At 39.9% G+C, this 21,192-nt stretch overlaps 1 protein-coding gene across 8 annotated transcripts in view; it reads left to right on the forward strand.

Moving 5' to 3' along the window:
* AAK1 (AP2 associated kinase 1) overlaps positions 1-21,192 on the forward strand; it is a 1,655,011-nt gene that overhangs the window by 954,688 nt on the left and 679,131 nt on the right. For all 8 annotated transcript variants that reach the window (XM_044083018.1, XM_044083021.1, XM_044083020.1 and 5 more), the window contains exon 11: positions 16,900-17,261. In XM_044083018.1, coding sequence (XP_043938953.1) covers positions 16,900-17,261 — 362 coding nt within the window. The remainder of the gene's footprint in view (positions 1-16,899; positions 17,262-21,192) is intronic.

The following is a 21,192-nucleotide window of genomic DNA, read 5'->3' on the forward strand; positions in this document are numbered from 1 at the left end:
GAAACAGTCTTACCATCTTTGCAGGCTTGCTGTTTAGGTCTAGGATTTAGCTGTCCAGTATCAAGTGACTCTTCAGGCTGTTTACATTCCTTCAGAGCAAAATATAGTGGCAGACTGTTAGAGCAGGTCCAGTAAACAGTCTCATGAATGGATGCTTCACAGAAATGTGCTTCTACACAATGTGCATTGGTGGGGTACTCCACAGGTAGACCTTTTTGCTTCCCCTCTAAACAGACAGTTTCTTCTTTCCTATGCCAAAGTCCCAAGCCCCCTGTCTTGGAAGGTGAATGCACTATCTTTTCCTTGGAAGTGGACATTTCTCTACACCTTCCCACCCCTTCCTCTGATTTTGAGGGCTGTGCTCAAGATCAAGCAAGACTCCCCCAAAGTCTTACTAGTGACTCCCTTTTGGCCCAGATAGCATTGGTTCCCTCCTCTTCTTTACTTAGCCAGGGACAGTCACCACAAGTTACCTCACAGGGTGGACCTCCTTACACAAGACAAGGAGGTCTCTGATCCATACTCATCTGTCCACTCTTCAGCTAATGCTGTGGGTGATAGGGTTTTGATTCCTTTTAGGCACCTCTGAGGACTTGCGTAGGGATCTGCTGGAGGCCAGGAAACCACTACCAGGAAATCATATTTGTCCAAATGGAAGAGGTTTTCTGTCTGGTGCCTTGCTTGCAACCAGGTTCCTTTTTCAGTGCGGATCCCCCTCTAGTTTTGTCATTTGTGTGAATTGCTGCATGCTGGGTTGGCATATTCTTCAGTTATAGTTCCGCCTAGGGATTTTCATTTCTGAGGTATGTATGTCTGTACATCACCTTTATGCTTTATGCCTTGAATGGGCAGTATTACATCTGTAAATTCCAAAGGCTTTGGTACACTGGCTGGACTTTAGGCTTTCCTTGGTAGGAGACCCATTATGTAAAGAATACTGCAACAGTGGAAAGAAGGACATCTGCTCTTATGGTAAGATTTAATGTTAAGTTGTCAATCTCGCCTTCATTCTTGCTGGATGGTTCGGAGCCGATCCTTGGCTCCGACTCAGCCTATACCAAAGCTCAAGAGCTATTTATCGGCTCAAGGCCCTCCCTATATCCCACAATGCTAGGCGTCCAATACCCAGATCTCATTTGCCGCTTCAGCTGCGAGGTTGCGTTTTTACCGGCTCCAGGTTGTATAAAACTTTTTTACTAAATTTATTTAGATATAAATAGCTAATTTCTTGTTATATATTTTTCTTTTAGTGTCCCCTTTCTGATCCCTTGAGAAATCCCATTTAGAAACTCTCTTTGCTAGTAGTTTTCAGAGTCCCCCCCCTCCCCCACCCTTTAGGGTAGAGTTGTTTTTTTCTTATATATATTTATATTTCTACTAGTCTGTTAACTGTATTTTTTATAGCAGTATTATTACTACTATATTATTGTAGTGTTAGTTCTAGTGCGTGTGTGTGTGTTTGTAGTGTGTTAGGCACTAGTTACTTATTTCCTTGGTACCCTGTTATAGTGTCATTATGTCTAAGGATACTAAGGTCTCAGGTTTCAAGAAGTGTGACTCGTGCTGTCAGAAGATGTCTCTGACAGACGGTCACACTTCTTGTGGGTATTGTTTGGGGCCCCCTACACCTGCAGGACTCTTGTTCGGTCTGTCATGCCTTCAGTCCGAGAGTCCTGCAGGAGCGTAGGAACAAACTTATTTTGAGGGGCTTACTTAAGCCTGAAGGGTCCCCGACTAAGCCTTAATCGGGTAAACCCTTCAAGCCCGCCAAACCATCGGCTCCTTGTTCGGAGCCATCGCCAAGCGGAGCTGCTGCCTCCTCGTCTCTTCCGGCTGGAACCGACACTTTGAGATCTCAGTCGGCTCCTGTTGTAGTGTCGGAGCCTTCTCTGAGCCGAAAACGCTCGAGATCTCCCTCTTTGGAGTCTGTTCGTTTGGCTCCGAGATCTCCGTTACTACAGTCGGAGCGGATCCATAGGTCACTTTCCTGTCGGTCTTCCAGGCTTTCTGATCACGACCTTGAGAGGGTGGTCAGTAGACTCCTAAAGTCGCAGGCACTTGCCCAAATGTTATCTAGCCCTTCTCAACAGACTGCGGCTATCCCTGCATTTTCAACAATTCCTCCTCCGACTCTTCCATTATGTTCGGAGCCGGAGCTAGTTGGGACTCAAATCATCGGTACGTCGGAGCTGATACCACACATTTCAGCTCCTTCGTCTGCTCTGATCTCTTCATTGGTTCCGTCCATGGAGGGATCCGGGCACCAAGACACCCTCGTCGGCTCCGAGGGGGCGAGTGACATTGGACCCTTGTCCGACCCCTTTCTCCTTCTCGGTGCCTCGGCGCAGGTGAGCTCAGCCCCGACATCGGCCTCGGAGCCGTCACTCTCGGTGCTGGGAGGGGTTCTCATCTCTTCGGAGCGGGGACCTTCCTCTCTGCCCGATAGGGGCACCTTTGAGGTCATGAGCGTACTGACTCCTGGGTCGGACCCACGATCGGCTCCTTCCCCCATGGTGCCTACGTCTGTCTCTGTTCACCCTCCTGACCCCAAGCGTGGAGAACAGATGCTCCAGGTAGCCCCATTGGGTGTGTCTTCCTCTTCCGAGGCCTCCCCTGATCATTCAAAGGAGCCCCCTCGGAAGAGAAAATGTAAGAGGAAACATGTTGACCCCCCCCCCCGAGCCAGTCACCTCAGACACCAGTTTGGAGAATTCGGAAGGGTCCCCAAGGTCCCCCCTCTGAGGATGTCTCCTTTTCAGACATCCTTGAGATCCTTAGGCAGAGGGGGAACTGGACTGCCCTTAACCCCTCTGAGGACGAGTCGGTGTACCTGGACGCGTTTGGTTCTCGCCCCTCCACCTCCTGGGTGTCACCGTCTTTCGACCCACTCATGGAAGTGGTGGCTCGGAAGGTGTGGACGGCCTCGGGCACAGTGGAACCAACTCCCCGTATGCCCACAAAGTTTATTACACTCCCGTCCGACAAACAGTTTCTTACGAAGGGTGTCCCTGTTGATGCCATGGTGGTTGCAGCAGCCACTAAGAAGGAGTTGGCTGATCCTTCTGTCCCTGTCCATTCACCTAATAAAGAATCTAGGACAATGGACAGGTACGGGTAGCAGATGTTTTCTTCAGCGACCTTTTCCATGCGGTCGCTGAACTACCTGTGCCATTTCACCCGCCTTCAAAGGGATATCCTTAAAGAATTGGGTGATGCACTTCAGGATCCATCTGCTGCGGGTTCTCAGGAAAAGATTAACTCCCAGCTGGCAACCCTTAACTCCATTGTTAATTCCTCCATGCGGCTCATTTCTTATGCAGCCGATGGGGCGAGTAGGGCCGCAGGCACATGTGTAGCCTTGAGACGACATGCCTGGATGCGGTTGTGCAACTTTGCTGACCCCTTTAAGGCGTCCTTCACCAACATCCCCTTTGATGGTTCGGCTTTGTTCGGACAATAGGTGAAGGTTACACTTACCAGGTGTGAGCAGGAAGGCAAGACTCTCTCTGCCGTGGGAGTCCGTTTTTCCACTCCATCTAGACCATACCCGAAAGGTCAGAAGGATGGAAAAATGTGGTTTCACAAACCCCAGGGAGTCATGCCTGACGCACGTGGTGACTTTTCCTCCAGGGGCAGAGTAGGGAACAATAATAGATGCCACCCGAGGGGCAAAGGGGGTCCGCAGAATTAGGGTAGCAGGGAATCTTTCTCTGACAAACCCTTCCAGCACCCCTGAGGGGCTGCCCGACTGTCCACCTTCGGAGGCAGTCTGAGGAAGGTTGTCACTGTACCCAGAAGCCTGGCAACTCCTCACACAAGACAAATGGGTACAGTCTATCATATCCGAGGGTTACAAAATTCCCTTCGTCCACACCCCTGTACAAAGAAACAGATCCCTTCCAGATGTCCCACCCACGCTAAGGGATCAAGCAGTGCTAGAAATTTCAAAACTGCTAAAAAAGAGGGCCATCCATCCAGTCCCAGCAGACCAGCAAAGATCCGGAATTTACTCCAAGTTCCTTTTGGTACCGAAAAAGACAAGGGACTGGAGACCCATTCTGGATCTCAGCAGACTGAACAGGTCTGTACAAAGAACAAAGTTCTGGATGGTCACACTTCAGTCCATTCTACCCTTTTTGGGTCAGGACAATTGGATGTGCTCTATAGACCTTCAGGATGCGTACTACCATATCAAAATGAACAGGCGCTCCAGAAGGTTTCTCCGCTTCCGGCTGGGAGCCAGTCACTATCAATTCAGAGCCATGCCCTTTGGTCTCACCACAGCCCCCAGGGTGTTCACCAAATGCATGGCAGCGGCTACAGCTCACCTGAGACGACAGGGATTCCAGGTGTTTCCATATCTCGATGACTGGCACCTTACTGCTTCCACCAGGCATCAACTTCTGTGAGCCAGGGACTATACCGTTCAGACTTGCTCCGAGCTAGGTACATCAATAAATTTCGAAAAGTCTGCATTGTCGCCTTGTCAATCTATAACATTTATAGGTGCAGAAATAAACACAAAAGATCTGTCTGTAAAACTTTCTCCGGACAGAGTATCAGACATTCGGCGACATGTGCAAGTACTACTAAAATGCAAGATGATTCAGGCCAGATTTGTACTAAAAACATTGGGTCTTATGGTGGCAGCGATCATTCTAGTCCCCCTGGCTCGTTTCCACATGCGGATCCTTCAGTGGATGCTTTTTACCCAATGGTCCTTTCAACAGCTCCCAATGTCCCACAGAATAATGATCACTCAAACATGCAAAGACCACCTGGCTTGGTGGATGGTCTCCCCTACAGTTCTCCACGGCAGACAGTTTGTTCTTCCTTCTCCTTTTGCCATGGTGACCACGGATGCCTCCCTGATCGGGTGGGGGGGCATTTTCAGGGCAGGACTGTCCAGGGCACTTGGCAACCCCTAGAGTAGCACCTGCATATAAATGTCTTGGAGATGAGAGCGGTACTTTTAGCGTTGCAAGCTCTTCAGGACTCTCTACCTATCGGGACTATTGCAATTCAAACTGACAATATGTCTGTAGTGTGTGGTACATCAACAAGCACGGCGGAACCCGATCCTATCCCTTATGTCAAGAAGCACTCAGACTCTGGCAGTGGGCGATCTCTTCCCAACGGTTTCTGATAGCAACGCACATCCCCGGGAAGTCCAGCGTCATAGCAGACAGGCTGAGCAGTGCCATTGCTCATGCCTCACAAGTGGTCTCTCAATCAGTCAGTAGCGGACAAGATTTTCCGCAGATGGGGTCAACCTTGTTGTGACCTTTTTGCAACCCCTCTCAACAGCAAGTGCGAAGACTTCTTCACTCTATTTCCCCGGCCATTCCCCCAGAGACTGTCTAGTCCACGATTGGCCCCAGGGTCTTCTTATTCCCTCCTTTTCCCTTAATTCCCAAACTGATTCAGAAAGCAACCGCTTTGGGTTCCAGGATGATCCTCATTGCCCCCTTCTGGCCTCGACAAATTTGGTTCCCGTTCCTGATTCGTCTTCTGTTGGAGGAGCTCTGGAGTCTGGACCCAGTGCTGGACCTATTGGTCCATCAGTCAGGCGGGCTGCACCAATCCCTTCAGTCTCTCAACCTTACGGCTTGGTTGCTCCACTTCCAACCTTAGCCAGGCTTCCACAGATTTCTCGGCCAGTACGTGAAATCATCCTTTCTTCGCATAAATCTACTACCAGAAAAACCTATGCTAGTAAGTGGAAACGTTTCTCGTGCTGGACAGAGACCAGGAATATAGATCCTTCTACAGCCCCTGTCCACACTGTTCTGGATTTTTTGGCAGAACTTTTTCGAGAATGTTCCTCGTCTGCCACCATTAGAGTCCAATTGGCTGCTATCGCTAATTTCCACGCTGGCCTGGCAGAAACCAGCATCATGTCCCATAAACTTTGTAAGGCCTTTCTTAAAGGGACTATTTTACTTAGGCCCCCGGTTAGAGATCCCCTGCCTCTGTGGGATTTAAACCTGATATTAGCTTCCTTGATTCTCTCCCTTTGAACCTGCGGCCTCCTGTTCTTTAAAATTACTCTCCTGGAAGACTCTCTTCTTAGTAGCTATCACCTCAGCTAGAAGAGTGTCAGAACTTCAAGCCCTGTGCATTCGTCCTCCCTATCTTGTTTTTCACAAGGATAGAGTCTCACTTAGAACAAACCCTTCCTTTTTACCCAAGGTTCCTTCTGAGACAAATCTGAGTCAGGCTATTGAGCTTCCTGTCTTTTTTCCTAACTATTCAAACAGAGCTGAACAAAAGCTGCACTTTTTGGATGTTCACAGGCAATTGCGTTTTTATTTGGATAGGACAAAACAAATTAGGAAGTCAGACCAACTCTTCCTGTCTTATGCTGAGGGCAAGCAGGGCTTGCCAGTTTCTAAAGTATCTTTATCCAGATGGCTGGCTTCAGTCATATCCTTCATTTACCAATTAAGACACAAAGAACTCCCCGTAAAACCAAAAGCTCATTCCACTAGAGTGTTAGCCACGTTGGTAGCTTTTCAAGCAAGGCTCCCAATGGAATCTATTTGTGCTGCAGCCACGTGGGCCACTCCTCATACCTTTATTTCTCATTACAAGTTGGATATGGTCTCCAGGAATCGGGCTGAGTTTGGTTCCACTGTGCTCAAGAGTCTGTTCCGATGAGCCACCCAGGGCAAAGGTGCTAGGGACGCTGTCCCATCCAGCAAGAATGAAGGCGAGATTGACAACTTAACATTAAGAAGTTATGTACCTACCATAACGTTCCATGTTAGTTGTCGTCTTCTCGCCTTCTTTCTTGCGTCCCACCCGCCATCCCCCTAGCCTGGACAGACTGAGAAGAATCCTTCTGAGGCTGTATTCCTGTACTGGTTTATTCCTAGGTTATGTCCCCATCTGTTACCACTGTAGATAATCCTTATAGTTGGCACAGGTGTCTCCATGGTGTTAGCTACCAAACGAGATCTGGGTATTGGACACCTAGCATTGTGGGATATAGGGAGGGCCTTGAGCTGGTAAATAGCTCTCAAGCTTTGGTATAGGCCGAGTCGGAGCTGAGGATCGGCTCCGAACCATCCAGCAAGAAAGAAGGCGAGAAGAAGACAACTAACATGGAACGTTATGGTAGGTACTTAGCTTCTTATTTTCTTTGACCTTTTCTGTACCTGGAGCTACTTTTGCATCTATTATGATGTCATAATTTCTGTCTCTGTCCCACAGAGTATATCCTGCCTTCCCATTTCTAGCATTTTATCACCTCTAGCTTCCTCAACTACTCTGCCTTTACTGTCCAGGTTTCTGTACCATACAGAAGTGGTAGTTGCATCACTGCTTTATACACCTTACTTTTCAGCTTCTTTAGCATTCTTCTTTCACAAACTGACCCTGACACACTGTGCCATTTGTCTGCAGCCCCCTCGAGTCTAGCTTTGACACCCTCATTCAGACTTCCCTTCTCCGCTGCCACTTCCATATACTTGAAGCTGTTAATCTGTTTTAGTTTTTTTTTTACTTTTTTTCCCCTTCCATTTCAGTTTTCAACTTCATCTGATTTCTCTTGTTTAATAGTTTCATAGGTGGTAACTAGACTATCAGCCTAAAAACCGTTTTAAGTCTAGCCATGTTTACCCCAAATTTACCAAAATATTGCTGACGTGTCAGTACCTGAAAGAATTTTAGGGTTATGATATAGGCTTGTGCACATTAAGCATTTACAAGTTGCCCCTGTCCATTATGGATATAGGTGCTGGACATGGGATAAATTTGCTATTTCCCATCCATTTGTGCAATGTAAGTTTGAAGAGGGTTAGGGATGTTTGCTTCACATGGATGTGAAACCTGAACCAGAGGAGGGATAATCTTTTTTTTTTTTTTTTTTAAACATCTTTATTAAATTTAAACATGTAACAAAGGCAATCTTACATTTATATAAATGAAAAATATATAAAATATCACTTTAGTTGCAAACAGTTTACATCACAGACACCACTGAAACAACTGTAGTTGTAAATATTATATATCACTTATAAACCATCCAGTGATCATCAGTTATGCATTGTATAGCTTTTTCAAATCCTGCCTCCATTTTTGCTCTGCATATATTGTTCCCACAATTCCCATTTTTCCTAAGTAGTTTGCTCCTTTCCTTTTCTAAAGTTCCCAAGTTCAGTTGTTTTATATATGTCACTATATTCACTACTTCTAGTAAAGTTGGTCTAGAGTTTGACTTCCATTTTCTAGTAATTGCTTTTTTTGGCAGCCACCAGAATTAGACTCAGCAAGGCTATGTCTAGAGGAGGGGAAATCTTTGAGATACATACCTGTCCCTCTAATATGTCCTGTTAGTTCCAGATGACGTTTACATCATTTGAATGGGTATTTCTGATACTATTTGTTTTGCAAATGTGCTAGGCATAAATCACTTGGCAGTCTGTAGGAAACAGAGTACAGGAATATAGCTTTAAGTTGGTCTGCATACGACTTGTTTTCACTGTGTATTAATTTTGTGAGGAATCTCTGTGGTTTCTCAAACTGTTGCAAGTGCCTGGTGAAGTGCATGCAAAAGAGTTTGTTGTACTCTGATGATGACCTCCTTGAACCTGGATGCCAAGCCATTGCAATGTAACAATACAACACATTGCAAAGGGGTATGATTTTATCACCACAGTTGACACATGAAGGTTAAGGGTCAGGTTACTGTCAACATGTGTTCCCAAATCCTAACCACTGGTGCAATCTGTAGTGTGCATTATCAGTATGGTCATTTCTAGGCTTAACCATCTTTCTAAAGGGTATTATGCATTTTTTTCATTGAGTTTTAATCCATGGCTCTGGCACCAGTTGTCTTTCTGCATCAGGACCTCTTGAAGAGTAACTCTGTGACATTAGGAGATTCAGTGACCATGACTAGTTTGCAGTCATCTGCAAATTTGATTAGCCACAGGCCCTTGATGTTTGTCTTGACTTGACTTCAGAGAAGCAGATACTAAAAAGAAGAGTCCCAGCACAGATACATGTGGGACTTCGCTAGTGGCTGGTCTCTTTGGGGTGGTGGACTCCCCATCCTAACTTTTTGCAAATTTAGTTTTCTGCCATGAAATTTCCTTTTCTGTACTGTTTCTTCCCATGTGCCTTCAGTTTTGCATTCCATTCCCTTATCATTTGATAAAGTTCCTGCTCAGTGTACCCTTTCTCTGTAGGTCCTGACAACATATATTTTGCTTGTGGGATAGGAGGCTTATCTCTGGTCCTTCCTACTAAAGTAAATGTGGACAATCTCTGAATAAAGGCCTCCTCGTCAGCCACCTGGAGCCAAAAGCATTCTGTCTGAATTTAAAAGACTTTCAGGAGAAGATGAATAACTGATGGGCCTTAATCTGGCTTGTCTGATATTCCATTGTGTTGTACCTAAATAAGGAAGGGGACACTCAGTCATACACAGTGAGGCAGTGTAGATTTAGCAGTAAGCTGCAAACAGAGCCATCTGTCTGTCAGCAGTTCATATCTTAGATGAAGTGATCATTCCGGTGGATGTCTGAACCTCCTCTTTAGCCCTGTAATGGATTTGCAGACTTAAGAGTCATAGCTGTGTTGGATCATGTGTAATTAGGGCACTATGTGAGAGAAGTTGATGCTGCTTTTCTTTGCAGTAAGGCAAGAGAAGGAGCTTGCTAAGGATGCACTTTCTATACTCGTGGCAACTTGGCAAGATAGATTCTTGTATGCCTACCCACCATTCCCCCATTCCTTCTGATTCTTCCTTGCAAAGTTCACATTAGAGAGACTTAAAATTAATTCTTGTCACTCCATGGTGCTGAGGAGTGTGTGATTTCTGGTTTTTAGGTACCTGATAATATGCAAAACTTCTTCTGTTTCTGACTAGAAGTGCCCTTTGATTGGGGGTAGCTGGTTCTGCCGTAGAAGTTGACTTCTGTCTTTAAATCTGCTGAAGTAGTGAACATTCCTGATAAGGTGTCAGATGTAATTAAGGATTCCAGGAAGCTTCCCACTAGGCAGACAGAGTGTACTGAGACAAGCAGAAGTGGGTTGGTGTTTGGGCTGAAGGAACCCAGTACTACCCCAGTCATTCAATTTGAAGGTCATTCTGACTACTGTCTCAGTTTTCTGTGTGCGTCTCGAGACTCTGTGAGCAAGGCAGTATGCCAGCTGCGTCTCCCTGAGTGATCTACTGAAGAGTAGGATTGGCGCCTTGCATTGGTTGATGAAGCAGTTCCTTAAAGGCATCTTGCATCTCAGTCGACCAATGGAGAACCCCTTCTGCTGTATAGAATTTGAGCTTCATGGTTGGCAAGTTGGTCTGACCCTGTTGTGTCATATAGTTTAAAGGTGTTGAATTTTATATGCCTCAAAACATTTTTATCATGTGGCCATCACATCTGCTTGCAGGGTCTTATGTCAGAAGCCACATTTGGCCTTTCAGGAGGATTAGTTGTCCCTCAGGACAACCAACATTTCCTTCCTAAAGATTTCTACATTGTCTGTAAGCCAGAGTCATCTGTCTGTTTTATTTGCCAGGACAAAAGTATGCAAAGAGTCTTTACATGATGGATGTACACCCTCTTTATTTATACCACAAGCTGATGCATTAGCTTAAGAAACACAAACTTATTTCCCTTGGGGATAGAAGGGCCAGTGCTGCCAGATAAATTAATTCCAGGTGGATTGCCAACTGTGAATCCGATGTCTATTTTCTTATGATTCAACGTTTGGGTTATCTGATCCAATCTCTGCACCCTCTTCTGGAGCTTTGGATCCCAGGCTCTGCCTCTTCCCCTACCCATAATTCTCTTCTCCTTCCTGATTTACCTGAGGTTGAGTTTGCTGACTCTTGCTAACTATAGACAAGTATTCTTGAAAAGTGTAACACCCCATATAAAATAAACTCAACAGCTTACAAAATATGTCCGTTTGAGTGATATAAAAAGCAGACAGGATCTTGTCATGGACTGTCTGAGCACCAGAAGTTTATAAATGACAGTTTGGAAGGGTGTTGGAGTGGAGGAATGTTGAACCAAACGAAAATGAGACGAGACAGGTCTATAGTTATGATAAGTACATAACTTTTGTATCCAGTGTTTATTTTTGTCAGATTCAACATTTGTGATAGATTCTCAAGTTGCCTAAAAGGAATATAGATGGTATCAAGGAAGGACATTCTTGAGAGTGGTAGAGGCAAAGAATGCATGAGCTCTAGACTGCACACCCAATTTGTAATGAGGTATAGACGCATGAACTGTGGACCAAGTTGCTGGATCATCGGTGGCAACTCTCTTCAAGAATGCTGTAGAGGTAGCAATTGTTCTAGTGGAGTGAACATTTGGTTTTGAATGCAGAGACAGCCCTCATGTTTTATATACAAAAGAAATACATTCTTAAAGCCACTTAGGAATCATAACTCTTGACACACGACTTCCCAATTTTGCTTTCAAAAAGGAGACAAGACAGTTGATATGATTTTTTTAGTATCTTTGGTATGGTGTAAGAATTTAATCTATGTTGAGCCAGATGGAAATGAAACAACATGGATATTTTGTTATGGTAAATACATAACTTCCATTTTAAAATACTGTTAAAGTAAGGGCCTCATCATTAGATGCAACAGATAAGCTGTTAATCTTATCATTTGATCTGCAAAGGGACTGTTGTTTTTAGGGAGGACCCAAACACCCACAATCTCCCTGTGACTTGAGATCCCCCCCATAGTCATGTTTTGGCTTTTAGTTACGTGCATGTTGAGTAAATATACTCTTATGCATTAGTTGTAAACAGTGTGTCAGATCTTTGTGCTTTTTTTCTTGATTTGCAGGAAGCTTGATTGATTACAGGTGGGCAAACCTCTGTGCTGAGGAACTAGGCATGTATTTTAGTCATGTTGTGGTAGGCATGTTCAGGCATTGGACCCCATTTTCCCCATGAGTGAGAGCTTTGGAGATAAAAAGAATGCCGAATTGTTTGTTAGAGAGGACGAACCCTGTCTATCAGTGATAGTCTTCTCCATCAGCTGACGCAATAGGAAAAATAGCTGCGTCTGTTATTCCCAGCCATAAATATTCGTGTGAACTAAAACTGCAGCAAATGCCTCCGGATCCACCAATAAGTGCTACTCTACCAAATATAAATCCAATTTATTGGGACATAAAGACAAACCGACAACGACAACAGTATAAAACCAATAACATGAAGATACAAAGTTAAGCGCTTTCAACCATAACAGCTAGTCTTCTTCAGAACTAAGACGCCATACTCTACAAACAGTTTAAATAACTTATTTGGCGCCAAAAACCACAGCTTCTTAATGCTGCATATACGCTTATTTAATAGCGCTTCATGTATTGCAATCTATTCACATATTAAACAAAATAATTTAATTTAAACAAAATAATTTAACATACCTCCTTTGCACAAAAATTTGTGAGAACTGGTAATATTATTATATAGTTAATAACTTTATATGCATATAAATTCATCGTATTTGTCATCATAAAAACCTTAATACATTTTTTTGTACAGTAAGCAGAAATTCCTTCAATAAATGCTGAATACAATGAATTAATAAGTAAATGTGTATGTAAATTAATATTTCCTTCCTAATAAAATAAAATACTATAACTGCCTATTAAAATCCTATAAAAAATTTTAAAATTTTTGACTGGTACTTTAAAAAGTATGATTTATTCATTAGGAAAGAAATTAAAGAATATTAATGGATTAAAAATTGATAATATGTATTATCTAAATGTGTAGAAAGTAAGCTTGTTCCTATGGGGTTGAGGTTTTTTAAACAACCCATGGGATTGGATTTGACTAGTGATGGTAAAATTGATGAATGTGGCTATAATTTCATGCGTTTATTAATCAAATATAATGATGAAAAATTAAGTAAATTAATTCAGGAAGCTGAGAAACTTAATACTAGGATAGTTAATGACTTGTATACAGAATTGGATAAATTATATAATAAGCAATTCCTGGAAGCTGATAAATGGATTACTAAATTATGTCAATGAAAATCTACCAAAATGCAAAGAGATAGAGAACAATATAATAAAGGTATAGCATACCTTTGGCCTGATTTTAGAAAAACTAAAGTACAAGGGTACACAAATAATAATCAAAATTATTGGGGCCCTAATGAGGGAATGGAGTATTATGGGAGACAGGATTTTCAGAAAGATATAATGGACACAACTCAACCATATCAGGAACATAAACCAGAGGAAACAGATTTACAGAAGAAAGGGATACAATCAGAATTATTGGAGGTAGAACTATCCCCCAGCCCCAACAATAAGAATATTTGTAATGGAATCAAATATGCATTTGAAAATGAAATACAAGAAAATGTGGTTGATAACATAATCGAAGAAGAAAAAGATAAAGAAATAGCAATTACAGGAAATATTTATACATATAATAATTTTAATATTTACAATTATTCAAATGTTTCAATAAAATGTGCACACTTTGATTTATTTGCCAAGGGTATGAAATTTATTCCTAATCCAAAATTCAATATGACAGAATTAATAATAGATTTTAAAAAATATATAAGGAAGATTAATTTGGCAACATTATTAATGATTCTTTACAAGCTGATAATACTTCTAGCACCTATAGACCTGCTAAACAGTTAAAAAAAAAGCTAGCACTTTCATTCCACCAAATCATCCCACAATAAACCTGTTTGAGAAAATAATTATAAGAGAAATTTATCAAGGAAGTGATAATTTAAAACGGACTACCAATAGTAGTAATTTATCCCATGATGAAATGAGTTTACTTAAAGAAATAAAAAAAGACTACAGTACTAGAGTAATGAAACATGATAAAGGGGGGGTATAGTGCTTTATGACAGTACACAATATACTAAAAAAAATTATGATATTTTATATTTTTCAGGAAATTACGAAACGTTATCATTAAATGAGCTACATATAGCTTATCAGCGAATAGACTGTTACTTAGAAGAATATTTAATTGATGGAAGAATTACACAAGAAATTTATGATTACATCAAAGTGAAATTTCCTAAGGTAGCTACACTAATAGGGATACCTAAAGTTCATAAAGACACTATTGACCCCCCCCCCCTTTAGACCGATTGTATCAGGAAGCAATTCCAAAACATTTCCTCTAGGTAAATATATAGATACTAAATTAAAATTTTTATACACTGTCATAAACCATATGGTTAAAGATTCATGGGTTTTTTTAAACAATTTTCCTATCGGTAATTTGAATAATAGTATCATGTTTGTAACTATTGACGTCATCGACTTGTTTTCCTGCATCCCTAAACAGGAAGGCTTAGAAGCCTTCAATAACAGTATTATTAGATACAGTAATTTTGAATGGGATGAAATTTGTTTATTAGTTGAAATGATGTCTATTGTTTTGGATAATAACTTCATTTATTTTGAAGGAGAATATTTTAAGCAAACCAGGGGGGTAGCTATGGGGGCAGCTTGTGCCCCCATATATGCCAACCTGGTTATGCTTAACTGGGAGGATACACAATTATTCCCTAGTAAGTTTTGCCAGCATGTGAAGTATTATTCAAGATTTTTGGATGATATTTACATATTATGGGAAGCAGACTATGACACTTTACAATAGTTTAAGTTTCTTAATACAAGTAGTGAATATTTGAAATTTACTTTTTCGCATAGTAATATAGGATTATTTAGATACCTATATTTTTCAAAAAGAAGGAAAAGTACAATCAAAAATATATAGAAAAAGCATGTTTTCTAATTATAATTTAGCATATACTAGCTGTCACCCTCCTAAAGTAAAATATAATGTATTTAAGGGTCAATGCATTGATGGTATCTAATTTTGAGAACATGAGAAATGAACTGGATTTTATTAAAAACCTATTTAAACAAAGAGGTTATCCCATCAAAATGATCGATGAAATAGTTGATTGTCATACAACAGTGGAATATAAAATATAAACCATTATTAGGAGCAGGCAGTACACTCTTTAAATGTGCAGATGACATCATGGTTAAAAATGGGAATGTTAATAGTTTGCCACCTTCTTTCCAAAGAGCTTGTGTATTACAGTACAACTTAGGTGAAGATAATATTAAAAGGATGATGTACAAATTTTGGTATGTTATAACTAGTGATGCAGGTTTAGTTAAAATTTTGGGTACTAAACCCAAATTTATATACAAAATGGGAAAGAATATGAAGTCTTTGGTTGAACAAAGATACAATGAATTGAAGAATGATTATAAAAATAGTAATAATAGAAATAGAAAATGTTTTTTTGTAATCAATGTAAGTATATGTCGCAAGAAAGTAAAATAAGGCTGCAGAATGGGCATAAATCCTTTATAAGATTTAGATTTGGTAATTGCAGTACAAGAATTGGTGATATATTTGGCGAAATGTGATAAATGTCCACGTTTTTACATAGGAAAGACTGAGAGGTGTCTTAAAAAGCGAATATATGATCACATTTATAGTATCAGAATGAAAGATAAAACTAAGGCACTATATAGACATGTTGAAATTAAAGGTGGTGAACATCAATTTAGATTTAGTATTCTTGATATTATAGATACGGACCCCAGAGGTGGAGATTTTAAAAGCTTATTAAGTTACAAAGAAGTATGGAGGCAAATATTTTAGATGCCACCACTCCACCAGGCCTGAATGATTTTATATCAGTTAAACCATTGTTGTTTAAATAATTATAAGGATTTTAAACCATGAATATTTTATTTTACGCATGTTTATTAAATAGTATATACGCATGAAATGATTAGTATTATCAGCATTTGTATTTTTAAGGAACTTTTAAAGGAATATTATTGGTATATTTGACTAGTTGTTAGTGTTGTCATTTTTATCATTTGTTATATTTATTTTCGTACATATTTGCATTTTTTAAGCACCCATTTACACATTTTTAAAAAATTTTAAAATTTTTTATAGGATTTTAATAGGCAGTTATAGTATTTTATTTTATTAGGAAGGAAATATTAATTCACATACACATTTACTTATTAATTCATTGTATTCAGCATTTATTGAAGGAATTTCCGCTTACTGTACAAAACAATGTATTAAGGTTTTTATGATGACAAATGCGATGAATTTATATGCATATAAAGTTATTAATTATATAATAATATTACCAGTTCTCACTAATTTTTGTGCAAAGGAGGTATGTTAAATTATTTTGTTTAAATTAAATTATTTTGTTTAATATGCGAATAGATTGCAATACATGAAGCGCTATTAAATAAGCGTATATGTAGCTTTAAGAAGCTGTGATTTCTGGCGCCAAATAAGTTATTTAAACTGTTTGTAGAGTATGGCATCTTAGTTCTGAAGAAGACCAGCTGTTATGGTTGAAAGTGCTTAACTTTGTATCTTCATGTTATTGGTTTTATACTGTTGTCGTTGTCAGTTCGTCTTTATGTCCCAATAAATTGGATTTATATTTGGTAGAGTGGCACTTATTGGTGGATCTGGAGGCATTTGCTGCAGCCATAAATATTCCCAACTCTTTGTGTGTTAGCAGTCTAAGAAGGATGATTTGGTTAGGCTGTGTCTGCTAGCACCTTCTATTTGTTTGTGTATCTCTATGAAAAGTGGCTATATGAATATATTTTGTTGTGGTTTGCTCTTTAAGTATGACAGAAGTAGATGCATGTTGTCATATTGTAAAAGGGTTACAAAAATAAGGGAAATCTGTCTGTACCATGTTGGTAGGCTAATTGCTTCTCAAGTCTTTAGGCCTTGTGTAGCTTGCGTCCTGCCAATGGGAGGGATGGTCAGAAGCTGATGGCTATGAGTTAAACTTACTGGTCATAGTAATATAATTAAAAGAAGCAAAAAAAATGTATTGGCGTTTTATCTTTTTAGGTGCTACAGTCATGAACAGTATCCAGGCCTCACAACCTTCAGTCTCATCACAGCCTCAAGCACCCCAGGCCCCTCAACCTCAGCAGAAACCATCTCAGACCGTACCTTCTCAGCAGCAACCTCCATCTGCACAGCAGAACATTCCTACTACACAGCCACAGGCAACACCCCAGCATCAGCAGCAACAGTTGTACTTGAAACAGCAGTTACTACAGCAGCAAGCACTACAGCAACAAGCACTACAGCATCAAGCACTACAACAACAGCAACAACAGCAACAACAGCAGCAAGCACTACAGCAACAGGCACTTCAACAGCAAGCTTTTTACCAACAGCAGCATATGATTCAAGCTGCCCAACAGGTGAATTAGCTCACATTTTCTTATTTTGTTGTAGTATGTTAATCAGATTGGTGTGAAATACATTTTTGTAAAAGGAATTTCTAATATAAGGTTCATTTTTTTAATTTCTTCCTGTGTTCCTTCATCATGTTTATTGGAGATGAAATTGATTTGAAAGGTGGGGATTTAATGGCATTGTGTTTCTTTCAGATGGTGTCACTAGCCACTGATAAAGTAAAGCTTCCCAGCTGTGTTGATTTGGAGTTTGTCAGATTACCTTATTTAAAATGCACAATTTTTGAAGAACAGTTGAAAATATAATCGTACTGCAGACTTTATACTCTGCCTAATGTAAAACTCTGAACTTTTATTAGTTATAGAAGTAGTTTAGCACTTTTTGGTCCTTTTTTCTTTAAACTTACCTTAATCACAAGTGATCATTTTTTTCTTCTTCCCAAAATTTGGCTCCTTAATCTTGGGGGGCTGTGGGGTCCAATTTCTCAGGGATTTACCTTGGTAGTGTGTGATTTTGCTTGTTAGTGGGGGGGGTGTACCCATGACCAAGAAGCAATCATCCTCTCCTGGTTGGGTTGGTGTTTCTTGAATGCCTGTTAGAGTTATCTGCTTGAGCATGTGCTAGCAATCTCATTGTGCCTTCATGTGTACAGACCTAGGTTAATGATAGGAGGCACTCAGGATAGAATCTGATCTTTTGAGATTGCTTATACAATAGAAAGTTGTGTTTTTTCCTCAATGGAGAGTGAGCCATCAGCTGTTTAATCCTACTACTTCTACTTGTCTGATCCTTCAGTGCTAAGCCCTCTACTTGAACTTGAAATGTCTGTTGTTATCATTTGTGAAACTTCTGTATCAACTAATTTGGCTGTTTATATAAATATTCATTCACAGCCCACAGTCTCTTTGCAGGCTAGAGATTGTTACTCTTTGTGACGCCCCGCCACTGGACCTTTAATCAAGGAGCCTCAATCCTCACCACTGGCACCTGTCTGGGATGTATATTGGGAGGATGACAAGTACACACACAGTTTTTCCAGATGCAGCTCTCTGCATCAAGTGCAATTTCCCTTAAGAGCACACACAGACCACATTCTCTAGATCCCCATTAAGACTCCCCACTGGCACAGCTATAGAGTTGAGTCCTTAGCCAGGGTTCAAACCCAAGTCCTCCAAAGTTCTCTCTGTCTAACCAGTGCTTTGTGTCCCTGCCCAAGTAGCTGACAAACACACTTTTGGATATTTGTTTTTCAGACACACACACACCTGGAAAGGCTGGCACACATTTACTAGCTATGCCCCCTTCTGCCCAGACTATAAAGTAGTTATCACTGCCACCAGACTCCCTTTTCAGCTACTTTAAGACTCTTAAAGTGTGTCCAATCTTACTATGTAATGTTACTATTAATACAAATGGTAGGTTGACCAAGAGCAAGGCTATTAGGAGTGGCCTACACAGTGTCACCAAATAAATATGCAAGTACTCTCATAACTTAAATGTCTCTAGACAGATCAGCCACAATGAGAGGTTTAAATATATTTAATGATAAATAATAAAAGAACAAGAAAGTTCTCAGTATATAATTGCAGTGATGTCAGAGTTCAAAATCACAGGAAATATTTAAAACAGCATTGCAGGACAGTCTCAAATAAATAAATAAAAATATCTAGGCTAAGTGTTGCTTTATTATTGACTATATCTAAGATGGTTATACTGCTCCCTAGACTGACTTACTCAGAGCAAGGCAAATGTGTGGTAAATGGACCCTCTAGCTGATGTTGTGTAGTCAAAGACAGAATACAGACTGCTGTCTCTCTAAGAGTTATTCAATTAATATCTCAAATATAACTGCTGGGATAGCTTGCAGAATTACATCATTTCTTGTCATCTGACTCTATCCCATGTAAACCCCCCACTGCTGAAAGCTAACAGTATTTAGCATCCACCTGTGAAAATACATAGACAGTGGCTTTTCCTCAGATCTTTGGCAAATGGTGGAAGTCATAAAACAATAAAATACTTCCAAGACAATACAGAAATCTCCTTAGTTTTAGACTTTGTGTCTCCTTGCTGCCATAAAGTAATTTAATTTCAGCTATTTTTCTGAAGTTATCCTCTTGTTTTCCAGTTTCCACTGTTAAAATGTATACATTTAAACAGTTAAAATAGTGTATGTACATTTCTGTTCTATTTCAGTAAGGTACACTGTGGATACAGTTCAGACATCACTTTGTAAAAATACCTCTTCAGCACATGTCTGTACAAACCATCTTATATGACATACAGCTCTAATACATTTGTAACACAGACATCGTATATGAATCCATTGCTATTCACAAGTGACATGCAATTATTTACAAAATTCCAGATAGCAGGGCTGGCAGTACCTCTGTTCGTGACACTCTTTATGATTCTTTTTTTCGTGTCTGATTTTGTGAAGAACATTTGATATATGCTTACTGAGACCCTTAATTTGACCCAAACAAAATTGTGTATAATATTTGTGCTTATAGGTTAACCTATCATTTTAAGACGACTTGATTTGAAGATGCATTTGAAGTTCAGGTCAGAAGTTAAAGGAAATTTGTGAGAGTTAGTGGTAAGAGGCTGCTGTTCTGTACTTCATTTATTTGTTTTGTTAAGTAATGTAGATATGATACCTGTCAGAGTACTGATTATTTGTTTAGTAAAGTTCTTGTGCAGGGACGGGGGGGGGACGACACTAAAAAGTCACAACTTTGAAAAAAGTAGAATTTTTGCAGATTGTCATTTTAGGCCAGAGCACTCTGTGGCCACAACTTGTATTTCTTCTCATATATACTACTTTTAGTCATTTTGTTGTATTTGATGTTCTGTAACTGGAATCTGTTGTAATTGTACATGTTGCATGTGTGTGTATACATATACCAAAAGTCACACACCCATACCCACACATATAGAGGCACTACAAAATTTTAATGAAAATGTATTAATGACCAGAAATTAGATTTGTTGTAATCTTTCATAAAACTTTTATGATTTCATCTCATGAAAATAGATTTAAGAACTGTAATTGTGTCCCTGCTTCTTGAGTTTAATGCAATTATTTATTTTTTAAACCACTGTATAAAATCATGACATTTTTAAGTGCAACATGTGCATTAATTAAAAAGAAAACAAATTGTAATAATAGTTTCCATTATCAACATGGAGTACACATTTTCTTTTTAACAATTGTCATTCACTCCAACATTACCTTGTTCATTTCCTGTCTTCCCTTAAAACTCACTCCTCTTCTTGAGCATTTTTCTCATGCATTGTTCCCACAAAGTCCATTTATTTCTATGAAATTTGCTCCACCCCTTTTCTAAGGTCATCTCTTCAGTTTGTTGATCTCTTTCAGTATTTATAACTTTTATTAATGTGGGTTTTAATTTTCTGTATATTTTTTGACAAGCCAATTAAACTTAAAAAGACCTTCTGTCTAGACAATTCAGACCCAATATTCCCAACTCAAAATAATCATTTCCCTAGTTACTACTTCTTGATCCCACCATTGTTTGTGTCAGAGTGCTAATTGCTTCTCTCGTCTATCACACCACTGACTTTTGTTATCTACCTGAAGAAAAATCTCCTTAAGTCCACTTGGAGTATAAAACTACTTGTGCAAACATTTTCATTCAAAAAATCCTAAACCTTTTGGACTTCATTGCATATTTTTGAACTATAAACATTTCTTTCCATTGTTCCTTTGCAATTTACATTTTTGTTCTCCTTTCCCAATCTTTTCTAACCTCCTCTGATTGAGTTTTAGAGTTTTAAGCAATATTTTAAACAGCCTTCTAATTATATCTCCATTTTGAACAGCACTATCTGTTCTAGATGTAACTAAAAAGTCTACCAAAGCTGGTAATTAACTTCTCACTCCCCTGTCCCTTTGCCTGTACTTCCTGTCCC

Source organism: Protopterus annectens, chromosome 9.part0, assembly GCF_019279795.1.
Source record: "Protopterus annectens isolate FY-2018-M chromosome 9.part0, PAN1.0, whole genome shotgun sequence".
Lineage (NCBI taxonomy): Eukaryota > Metazoa > Chordata > Ceratodontiformes > Protopteridae > Protopterus > Protopterus annectens.